Below are 11,811 nucleotides of genomic sequence, written 5' to 3' on the forward strand. Positions count from 1 at the left end.
TGCCGCTTAAAGAACTTGTTATTGTTTAAAGAGACCCCATTGAACTATTTCCTGCTCATTGTCACCTCTCTCCCCCTCGCCCTCTATCCCGGGATTCTCACGGAAAGGTAATAAACTGTTTCCCTCACACCACAGACCGCCGCGGCCCTGGAGAATGCAAACTCTTAAAACACCGGCGGGCGGGAGCGTTCCAGCCCAGCCCTCCTCTCCCTCTTTGCTTTTACGCCGAACAACTCGAAAAGAAGTTCGGCCCGTTGCAAAGTTTCACCCGCGAGGCTCAGGCTCCGCTCTTGCCCGCAGAAACTCCCGGGTGGGTGCGTGTGGTGTTCACCTTGTTGTACGAAACGGAGCCTTTAGCTACGGGGCTGGTTTTTGGCAGGACGTTTTTCTTGAGGTGGGACGGCCCGACACCGTCGTGGTGGAGCATCTCGGCTGTACCGGGGACGGGAGGGAAACGCTGCGCCTTTTAGCGCGGGTGGGCTCTTGTGCTCGCTCAAAGTTGGGCAGAGGGTGGCGGGGGGGGGGGCCGAGCGCGCCAGGTTTCTGGTCAGCTGCTCTACAGAGCGGATTCGGCTTTTTTGGTTAATTTTTCCAGCGAGGGTTGTCGTTGCTCGCCGCAGCCTTGCGTTAAGCAGAAGCGCCGCGATTTGTGACAAGGGAGCGTGGGAAGCTGCGGGGGGGGGGGGGGGACGGACGACAGGCAGCCTGCAGCCGCCTGAACAGGAGGAGGAATTCCCGCGGTTTTTTTCCCTAAACATGCCCCCGCGGCGGGGGTGTCCCCCGGCCAGGAGGGGCTGCCTAAAAGCCCGGAGCTGGCAGCTCGGAGCCCGGCGCGGGTGCCGGGGCCGTGCCCGAGATGGGCCATTTCCTCCGCGGCCGCCGCGGCCCCGGCCCCGGCCCCGGCGGCTTTGATGGAGGTGCAAACAGCTGGGGGCGGATTTACATAAAACAGCCGCGTTTAATCCCGCGGGCCGCAATTAACATCACAGGCTTCCCACCCCCCACCCCCCCCGGGCACCGTTGTGATATGGCCGCGGGCAGCCAATCGGAAAGGCCGGCCGGCCGGATCAAAGCGGCCGCCCGCCAATCAGCGGGGCCCCCCCGCCGGCGTGGTGATGTCACCGGGGGGGTGTTTATGACGGGGTATAACAGCGGGCGCCGGCCCCGCTCCCGCTCGCCGGGGCCGCGGAGGTCAAGTGGAGTCAGCCCCGGCCCCGCCGCCGCCGCCGCCGCTCGGGGCTCTGCCAGGGCGCCGGCCCCGGCTGGGCGCGGGGCCAGGATGAGCTCCCCCGGGGCCGAGGGGGCGGGCAGGGCCCCCCAGCACCGCGTGGATCACCTGCTGAGCGCCGTGGAGAGCGAGCTGCAGGCGGGCAGCGAGAAGGGGGACCCCACGGAGCGGGAGCTGCGGGTCGCGCTGGAGGACAACGACCTGTGGCTGCGCTTCAAGGAGCTCACCAACGAGATGATCGTCACCAAGAACGGCAGGTAGGGCTGCCGCGGGGCCCCGCGCCCTCCCGCCGCCCCCGGCCCACGCACCCCTCCAGCGGTGGGGGGACGGACACGGACGGACAAGGGGGGGGGGCGGCCCGGCTGAGCCCCGGGGAGGGGAAGGGAAGGGAAGGGGGGGGGGCTGCCCCCCGCCGCGCCTCGCGCCTCCGTGTCGCCCCGCAGGAGGATGTTCCCGGTGCTGAAGGTGAGCGTGTCGGGGCTGGACCCCAACGCCATGTACTCCTTCCTGCTGGACTTCGTGGCGGCCGACGGGCACCGCTGGAAGTACGTGAACGGGGAGTGGGTGCCGGGAGGGAAGCCGGAGCCGCAGGCGCCCAGCTGCGTCTACATCCACCCCGACTCGCCCAACTTCGGCGCCCACTGGATGAAGGCGCCCGTCTCCTTCAGCAAAGTCAAACTCACCAACAAGCTCAACGGCGGAGGGCAGGTAAGCGCCCGCTCCGGGAGGGACCCGCACCGCCCCGGCCCGGACCCGCTCAGCGGGGCTGCACCGGCCCGGCCCGGCGGGTCCCTGCCGAGCCTCCGCTCGCCCACCCTCCCGTGCTCGTTTTCACGCTGCTGTTACCGAAGGGGCTGGGGTGCACCGCGCTTCCCACCCCCCCGAACCGCGTCCTTTCAGCCGCCGGGGCTGGACGCCTCCATGCACTGACTTTCTTTTGAAACTTTTCTCTGGTCTTGAATATCCGATAATGTCAAGGGCGTAGCAGATGCAGCTTTCTGGCTGTTTATCGGCAACGTGTTTGTGACTACGCGAGCCGCCCTGTCAAGTAACGGGGACGAGGGTAACTCTGCGAAAAGTTGGGGCATCTGACTGCAGTGGTCCTTGCCTTTTCCTACAGCTTCGGGTTTAGGGTTTATTCCCACCTGTTGCCTCTTTCTCCTCTGCTAGAAGCTGGATCGCTAGACACTTTAAACCCCGAGTGCTTTCCGTGCCTGCCAGCACCCGCCGGCACTATGTCGCTGCTTACCTGCTCTGTCCCTTTGCTCACAGATCATGTTGAACTCTCTGCACAAGTATGAGCCAAGGATTCATATCGTGCGAGTGGGTGGCCCGCAGCGGATGATCACCAGCCATTCTTTCCCAGAGACCCAGTTCATAGCTGTGACGGCCTACCAGAACGAGGAGGTATGCGCGGCAGGGAAGAAAGGATGCAAGTACCAGGAGGTTTCAAGCGGCAAAGTGCATGTTACAGCGCAAAATAATGCACCTCGTGTCACCTTTTACAGTTCTCTCTCGCATTTTTCGGTTCTTTTCCGGTTTCACATTCTTTCAGTTCTTTTCAGTGCTTTGTTTGAAGCTAAATATAAAAAATGACATTAGTATATGTAAAGGCCCTATGAACATATAATAGCACAAAGTTCTGATCATCGTTTGTCTCGCTATGTGCTGCAAATTCATTGCAGGAGAGTAATTCTTAAAAGATTCTGTGGGGCAAACAAGTATTCTAGGAAATAGAGTTGTCATTTTTAGCTACACGGTGAAATAACTGGATATGCCGTTTTCAAAGCTGTCCTTTCTGTTAGCCAAAATGCAAGTCTGTGTTTAATGAATCTGTAAATTACCAATCTTTTTGAGTTTGGTTTTTTGGGGTTTGTTTTTTTTTTTTATGCCCATTCTGCTCTGGCTTGAAATGTGAAGCTTTTTATGACTCTTTAGTGTACTACCTTTCTTAGCTGTTTCCTTAGCTGATCAATAAACCCAGGCAATTCAGTCTCTTAGAATTCGTCAGAGGGACTAATTCCTCGCCCTCTGCTAATGCTTCAGACCTTAGGGGCTATTTAATTGATGTCCATAGGTTGGTGTTACGGGCCTAATCTTATTTCTTCAAAAATCTGTGATTCCACTAACTTCAGTGGATAGTCCTAATTCAAATCCTAATATCTCTATGGTAATGAATGGTGATACTTGCAAATAAAGATATTTGTTGTTGTTTTTAGATCACAGCTTTAAAAATTAAATACAATCCATTTGCAAAGGCATTTCTTGACGCAAAAGAAAGGTGAGAGCTCTTAATTCTAAAGTGTGGATTTTTTACCTAGATTTGTAAAAGCATATTCTTAACTAATACAACATGGTTTCTTTTATAGGAGTGATCACAAAGACATGATGGAGGAAGTGGGAGACAACCAGCAGTCTGGGTATTCACAGTGTACGTTTCCTTTCGCTCTGCATCATGAACATAACTTTGATTTCTTCCATCTCATCTGTCAAGCAAAACTTTGAGAGTGGTGTTTGCTAGCTGGCTTGTTTGTTCATAGGGAGGATTATTAATATATATTAATATCTATTGATTACCAGTCCTTATGATTGTGGTTCGTGCAGGTTTATGATTGCATAAACATTACGATCTCTTTGTGTGTGGTTAAGACTTCTGTATTGCATTCAAAATCCTTTAATAGAATCTTGCAGCTACCTTCATGTCCAAAAAGACAGCTGCCTTTGTATACAAGGACAGCGATATTCATATGGATATGGAGATAAAAGTTTATTTCAAAATACAGCAGAAAATTATCAAAATGGTACTTATGTTTTAAGTACTTTAAGGAAATGGGGGGGGGGGGGGGGGGGGGGCATTTGCTCCAGAAGTTTTTTTCAGAGGAATAAAAAGCTTTGGTGTTTTAATGATTTCTAATAGTTTATTGCCAAAAAATGTCTGTAGCCTATAGAGGGGGGAAGTTGAGTTGCAGTAGGAATTATTTTGTTTCAGTGGACATAATTAGTTTTTAAGAGCTCTTCTTAGCAGTCTGAGAAACCTCAGAGCTTAGCTAGAGATTGAGACTCCCAAAGAGCAATTTAAAATTGAAGATTACACTAACGATAACTGAGCACACACACTACCTACGTAAGGGAGGGTTTAACCATTTCAGTGTTTCCTTACTGTGACTGTAATTTAATGGTAGTTTAAAAAACGTTAGCTTGACATGGGGCTTTTTCTAAGCCGTTGGCTAATTTTCCTTCACAAGGTTGTTTAAGGAAGTTGTAAAGACCCAGATTTTTCAGCCGTGTTGAAACTCCGTTTCCCCTCCCGAGTGTGCGTTTCCTCGCTGATCAACTATTTATGTCGTCGCTGTGATTCTTTCCCAGCCTGGCTGCATGACATACCCGTCTTACAAACCTCTTGCTTCCCCACAGTAGGTAGTTGGCTTATTCCCGGGACTGGGACTCTGTGCCCACCTGCCAGTCCTCACCCTCAGTTCGGAGCCCCCCTGTCGCTCTCCCCTGCTCACAGCTGTGAAAGGTACTCATCGCTGAGGAACCACCGTCCTGCCCCTTACCCCAACCCCTACACCCATAGAAACAACTCGCCAAGTAAGTCTGACGTTGCAGCTCTGTCAAAATGAGCCGAGGGCCGTGAGGTTTTGAGCGGTGGGCATCTCGAGCGATGCCACAGAAATTGAGGTCGCTTGTTTAGCTCCGTTTGCGTGGAGGGCTTGGGGCCAGTGTTGCAAAGAAATGGGGGTGATGAGTACGTGTCCACCGTCTCTTTATGAGGGAAAAAACGAGGGGGTGTAGAACTGTCTCCTGCTAACTGATTAGATTGTATCGTGCTGGCTGTCTTGCACTTTTGAATTCTTGTAACCAGTGAGCTTAAACTTCCTTTGACTTTGTTCTGTTTGAGTGTGAAAGTGAGGCTTTAATTATTAGTTATAGGTAATACAATGAAATGAAGAAGTATATGGTCTGGTTCTGGTAGTGTCACTTCTTATTAACACATAATCATGGAGGGCCCGATTCTGTCAAGTTTACTTGCCTGTTGCTGTAGTTAACATCAGTGCCTTAAGCTTGTTCTCAATGTGTCACAACTGGATACACAGAAACAATATGGAGCTGAGTAAACTGCAGAGCCGTTTAAAAGTTGTGCTCAGAAAGAGCCAAATAGCTTAAGGCTTAGTGCCTTAAGTCATAGGTACTTAAGGGAGCGGAGGGAAGGACGTTTAAATTTATTTTTTTTTTTTTCTTCTGGCAAAGGCCTGTTAACAATTTTTGTCCTTCAGCCTGTATGGATGTTGAAGGTTCAAGCTTAAAAAAAATACTTAATATTTTGAATTGTGAAGCAATACACAGGGTTCTAGGTGCAGCCTGACCAATCTTGTATGTAGCTCTGTAGTTCATTTTAAAGTGGGAAACTAGCTTTCTGTGGACTTTTCTTGCATCTTGGAAATTTTATGCAAGTTTTGTGACTTGAAGCAGAATAAAAGAACAAAACACCTCCGGTGTTCCTTCTTGTTCCCTTGTCCTCAGCAAGGAACCTCTTCTCCTTCCCTTAGCCAGCTGCCACAGCAACTTCTTTTTCGCTGTGGATGGCTGTATAGGATTCCCTTTATAGCTTCCTAGTGCCTCTGCCGTCTTGGCCAGCCAGTTTTGGTCACAAGCCCGATAGTTTAAGCCACAGTCCAATTGCTCCTGATGGTGCCTAAGGCAGACTTCAGAGCCTGCGGTGGCATGCTCAGCTCAAAGCTGGGATGTGTGATCCAGTGATATGCTTGTTATCCAGGGCTGCCAGGCTGTTACTGCCTATGTAGATGATGGAGATAAAGAAGGTGCCCTGGAATAGTGATTGGGATAGTGTAAGTAAGGAGCCCGCCTCTTCCCACTGACCGAGTAAGGAAGCATGGGCTGAATTAGCAGGTGGTTTTAAGTTAGCTTTTTGGCCATAGATCCTTCACAGAAATAAGATTTTGCGGTTGTAAGTTGAGCAAAAGAACAGCACGTCAGCAGGGGCAATGCCAGTGAAAGTGTGAGCTTGGCACAACTGGTAGCTGACTTCATTTTTCTGTGTGTGTAATTTTGTTTGGTTTTTTTGCAAGGGGGTAATGGGGGAGGGTGGTTTAAAGCTATACATTGCCTTAGAATGCAAGATCGTTATTTGGTTTGATTCTAGTGTGTTTAAGCATTTGTTGTTCTCTCAGCAGCCTATGCCGATAACTCCTCTGCCTGCCTTTCCATGCTGCAGTCCCATGACAACTGGTCTTCTCTAGGAGTTCCCACACACACGACGATGCTGCCCATGAGCCACAGCACCGGCACAGCTACCAGCTCCAGGTAGGAGTCTATCCCTCAGCAGCCCTCAAATCCGTGTGTTGATACTTTCTAGGAAGAGAAGGCTGAAAAAGGAGGTAAAGAGTCACCAGCAAATTAGAAATCCTTACAGCCACATGTGAATCATTAGCTCTCTGGGGGGGCACTGAGAAGGACTATTCACAGGGAAAACATTTTGATGAAACAGATAATATATATTTATTTTTTTATGTTTTGATTTTGGAAATGTAGATACTTGTGACAGCAATATTTGATAGATTAAGGATTGCAAACTGCTTAGACAAACATCCATTGAATTTGAGGATACTCTTTTAAGTTTCATCTCCTTTAAGCGAAATGATGTTTAAAAAGTTTATTTTTGATCTGTTTCATTTGAGCCAGTCACTTCTCTCCCAGCTATCTCCACAAACCCTTGTTCTGTTACATATGAAGGGGCAGTGAACTGTAGTGTGGAGAAGGAGCAAGTGGTTGGGGGAGTAATTCTTAACTTAAGCATTGCCACAGAAGCAAGCGTAGCATGGGATTGTACACATGGTGAAAGCCTTTGCCATTTTGTGACCACATAAATGTATCTTTTCTCCTCTTTGTAATTACGATCTTAATTGAACTTTTGGATCTTTTAGCAGAGATTTAGCTTACAGTCAGTCCCTTGGAGCTAAACTTGAAAATTCAAAGAGGTAGAGATAAGGGGGTAACATCTTTGCTGTTAACCACAGAGAGCTGAGGTTTGGGCATCTTTCTCAGCAATTCAGACCTACCACTCCGTTTGTAGAAAGCATTTTTATTTGAACCATGCACGTGGACACTTAGCTGTTAATCAGAGTATGTCCTACTACCTGGTACAAGATAACTGTATTACTGAACATAAGTTTTAGTCCTGAACGTATGTTAAGCAAGTAAACAGGTCCTCCTAGCACTTCTTTCTACATCTGACCCCCAGAATACATGTTTGGAAAGTTGCAAAGTCCACTGAGTTTCAGTTGGTGTACTGAGTTGTCCAGTAGATAAAGCCAGTAGAACTGGAACTGTGGGACATCAAGGAAGGCATTTCTGCCACCCGTTTTGTCTAAACCCCTATCTGTAAAGTATGAATAATATTTATCTTTCTTGTTAAACTGCTTGGGATCAACAGGTAGAAAGTGCTGTGTAGTATAATACAGCAGGACTGAACTTTTTCTCGTAGTGTTTCTCTTGAATCACCTTGTTTCTTTTAATTCATATGTGTTTATACATGTGTGTGTGTATACATACTCAGAGGGGAGAGAGTGTGGAGGCTGTAGTGTCCTGACAAGGCTTTTTTCCTTTCAAGCAGCCCTTCCTGTAGTACCTGTACAATTTGCAGCCATCAATCTGGCTCTTCCCCTTTTAACATGAGATGATGAGCAAGGATGGCTGAACTGCTGTCTGGAGGCATCCGTCCCTCTCTGACTGCAGAGGCAGCCATGGCAGATTAGGGCTCTGACAGACTGATGGCAGTGGATTGAAACCTGCCTGGGTGGAGCAGCTGCTGTGTCCAGCCACCTCCACCACGTGCCTTTCCCCGGAGGCAAGGGTATGGCATGGCTCAGGAATCAGCTCTCAAACTTCTGCATTTTTCAGCCAGCCTGTTCATTCCTTAGCTTGGCTTAAAATTTGCTAGTATACCTAGTGCCAGAACCTGCTGCTGGAAAACAGGGAGGTTAGATTTATTGGTGGGCTGCCATGAACACAAATCCTGCCTGGGGGTCCTTCCTACCTTGTGGTGGCTGGGAACTATCTAAAGAAATTCGCTGCCTCCAGCAAATGGACCCAGCTTGGGAGCTGTGGTGTGACCTGAGCAACTGCCAGTAGTCAGCAGAGTCTCTAATAACTTTTTTTTATGTATCACTTTCCCTCTTTCAGTCAGTATCCTAACTTATGGTCTGTGAGTAACAGCACCATCACACCGGTGTCTCAGTCGAGCGGGATGTCCAACGGCCTGAGCTCCCAGTTTTTACGTGGCTCTCCAGTGCACTACACTGCCCTTCCGCACCCGGTCCCTGCTGCCTCCTCCGCCTCCCCCCTGTATGACAGCGGGGCACCCACGGACCTGCCCGACAGCCAGTACGATGCCTCCGCACATGCCAGGCTAGCATCCACGTGGACGCCTGTCACCCCCCCTTCCATGTAAACCCAGGCTTTTCCTACAAGGCAGACTTTTTAGCTACTGAATTACTTTACGATGCTTAATCCTCAAGGAAGAGAAAAAGGAGACATGAAGTAGATTACAGACAAAGCATCTGCACTGCTTTGCATAGAGCATCTACGTTATACCTCTTATAGTGAACGGTGCATCATTGACTTCATGTAGAGTTTACAAACCTGGTGAGCGTGCAATTCTGAGAGCAGATTCACTGCTTTTAATCTTTTTTCTTGTTTCTTTTTTTTTTTATTTTAAGTTTGATAGACCTAAGTTTTAAGATTTTTGCTTAGATTGCAAATTTCTCAGTGTTCTGATATACTTGGACCTGAAGCTTGGCGTCGTTCTTGAGTAAGTTACTCCTAACTGTTTCCAGTTAATTTTTTTTAATGGCAAACTTAGCTATAGTCATGAGAAAACTTCTATTAACCGTCTAGTTAGAAGCATTCTGAAATATGCACAAATGTAGCTGAGGAGTGAAGTTTTTGGAAAATCATGTGCACTAACACGTATTTGCCTCACAAATACGTTGTGTTCTTAACTGTATGCTTATTTCCTTGCTGCTGAATTAATGTTGAGACAATCTGCAAGAACTATATTCTTCTTAATAAATGCAGTATTAGTGTTTGGTTTAAATTGTTTTACCCAAAAGACTCCTTTTAGAGGTAAGTTTTGCCGTTTGATCATATAGATTTCAAATACCTGTCAGCTTAGCTAAACATCTCATTTCAAAGAGCCAGTGTCTAATAACAAGCCCTATCCAAAAGCTTTCTGAGCCTTTGAAAAAACATCACTGTTGTTTTTTTAGTTGTTTTTTCCTTTATTGTCTCTGGCTCAGGCCTTAAGGGAGGGAATTCAACACCTGGAGAATCATTCTAATTTATTTTATTTCAATATTGTACTCTGTTGATCTATATTTATTATTTGGGAAGTTACAACTTCCTTATTTGGGAAGTTACATATCTACATGTTAAGATATGTAAATAATCCCTCAACCTACGGTGTACTCTTTTAAGACAATCATACATGGGATATGTAACCAATGGCACATTGAACAGCATAGATGTAAGCAGTTAACTTATTGTAAGAGGGAAAGCTCTAGTTACCAATAGTTTGGAGGGAGAAGTGCAGATAAACTAAGCTTTAAAATACACTGACTGCTTGACTTGCTGGAAAGATCAGGTCTTGATAAAATACTTCCTTCGGGCCTGATACCAAGTAATATGATCTAAACTTCTAATGCAGGCTAACCCAAAACATTGGCTCAAAGTGTGCCCTTGGACATGTCTCTTTCTCCCACTGACTCTGGCAAGTACATAGCCTGAGGAAAGTGAATTATTTTGCATAAGCCATAACAAATAACTTTTATAATGAAGTGCCTAATATAGCGAAGCAAAATTCTGTATCAGGGAATTCAAATAACTCATCGATGGGTGCTCATGTGCTACAGTGGCAGCTTTAAGATGAAAAAGTAAATATTTGCCACCATTTTGGTCTCTCTTGGCACCCTATGGGCAGGCCCCTGCACCTAGAAAGACTTTGGCAGGGCTTTCTCCCTGCAGAAGGATTTGCATGCAGCTGCAGTCTCCCGAGGTACTCTGGCAGGAGACAGCACCAGAAGCAGATGGCTGCATGACTGCATTCTCTGTCAATATGTAAATATTGATCTAAGGGTTCCTATTTTATTCTGAAGGTAAATTGTGTAAATGATGTAAGTGCATTATTATTTAGACTATTTTGTAGAAATTAGCAACATATTTCACTGTGAGGTTTTTTACTTGTATTTCGGATGTATAATTTAAATTGGAAAAAAAAAAAGAGTAAAGATTCTTAAATAAACTCAGTGCTTAATTTTCAGTTTGTGGGGGGTAGTGGGAAAGGTGAAACAAATGCACGAGACGTATTGAACCTACGGTATATTGACCTTCCACGGAGCAGTTTCACAAATGGTTCCTGCTGCACAGCAGCTTCCGGCTGTGGGCGAAGGGTCAGAGAGTTCTTCATAACCAAATCAATGATTATTTACTCATGAAGAACTTAGAGACCTCTTGAGATGCTATGTTCTCCACATCTGCGTCTCCCCCTCATCCGCCTTTGTTTCTCCCTGCTTTTGCTAACTCCTTGACTGACTGGTGGTCGGAGGTGGTAGCTGCAACTGGCGTTGGGTGAAAGCTCTTTTTCCACAGTGACCAACTTGTAGGGTAAATGCTGGAGCTGGAAGCAAGCCTGGCAGCTGCTGTGTTCTACCTTGATAACCAGATTTTCAAGTGTGCATCATAAATGCTCAACTGCTGCCTGGTGTTCTCAGCTACTGAAGAGGACAATCAACCTGCCATGCAGTGAAAGGTGAAGGGAGCTGTAAGTGTGAGAGAGGTGCTGGGTCTGGGGCTGCAAGATGTCCCTTTGCATGGCCCCGGGCAGGCAGCCCAATGTGTGGGGCTGGCTTTCCTCCAAAGAGGTTGGTGTGGAGGAGAGCCCATGGCTGCTGCTCAGCACAGGGGTCAGCGGTTTCTCAGGTTCTTGCAGAGCTTGTACTGAAGAAATGATTGCCATGTCCATGTGGACAAAAAGAGTTGGGGCTATTTATTAGATTGTAAGATTTAGCTAGGGCTTGCTGAACTAACCTGCCTGCAGCTAAGGCCACCTTCTGGCTGTGGAGGAGCCTGGTCCTTATTTCCTGCCCCAGCTTGATGTATGGCCTTGGAGGCCTCTGTGACACTGTTTTGATGTGCACTTAAAGTTGGCAGGAATTTCTGATGCCTGGAGGATGGTGTGATACTAACCCGGGAGCTGAACTCTGGGTCCTGAAAGAGTTCCGCTCTTAGTGTGAGAAAACTGTTCTGCCTGGTGAGCAACCTTGGCAATGTCATGCGGGTAATGTACTTACTTACTTGTTTTAGGTCTTGAGCCAAAAGCAGATTACTGTTAAATGAATCAATTGCCATTAAAAGATTTCTGAGCCTGAAGAATAAGGATGCACACACATACAAGGCCTTCATAGACAAAGCATTGTACATCTCCAGACAGCTCAATGCTGGTGTCAAATGGATCTTACCTAATTGGCTTTTTTGGTGTGGGGGGTTTTTTTGTGGTTTTTTTTTTT

The 11,811-nt window shown here is 47.5% G+C and overlaps 1 protein-coding gene across 6 annotated transcripts; it reads left to right on the plus strand.

Annotated features, from left to right (window-relative positions):
* The first annotated feature begins 1,137 nt into the window (after nucleotides 1-1,137).
* TBXT (T-box transcription factor T) lies at nucleotides 1,138-10,539 on the plus strand. Of its 6 annotated transcripts, none has more exons than XM_030023391.1 (8): nucleotides 1,138-1,485; nucleotides 1,672-1,936; nucleotides 2,501-2,635; nucleotides 3,448-3,509; nucleotides 3,598-3,659; nucleotides 4,643-4,819; nucleotides 6,421-6,553; nucleotides 8,432-10,539. In XM_030023391.1, exons 1-8 carry the CDS (start codon nucleotides 1,280-1,282, stop codon nucleotides 8,697-8,699), a joined length of 1,308 nt encoding a protein of 435 aa, XP_029879251.1. In that variant the 5' UTR covers nucleotides 1,138-1,279; the 3' UTR covers nucleotides 8,700-10,539. The 6 variants fall into 6 exon arrangements, with proteins under 6 accessions (XP_029879251.1, XP_029879252.1, XP_029879253.1 ...); XM_030023392.1 differs by having other exon boundaries at nucleotides 6,424-6,553; XM_030023393.1 differs by lacking the exon at nucleotides 4,643-4,819.
* Nucleotides 10,540-11,811: the final 1,272 nt, after the last annotated feature.

Source organism: Aquila chrysaetos, chromosome 8 (genome assembly GCF_900496995.4).
Source record: "Aquila chrysaetos chrysaetos chromosome 8, bAquChr1.4, whole genome shotgun sequence".
Taxonomy (NCBI): domain Eukaryota; kingdom Metazoa; phylum Chordata; class Aves; order Accipitriformes; family Accipitridae; genus Aquila; species Aquila chrysaetos.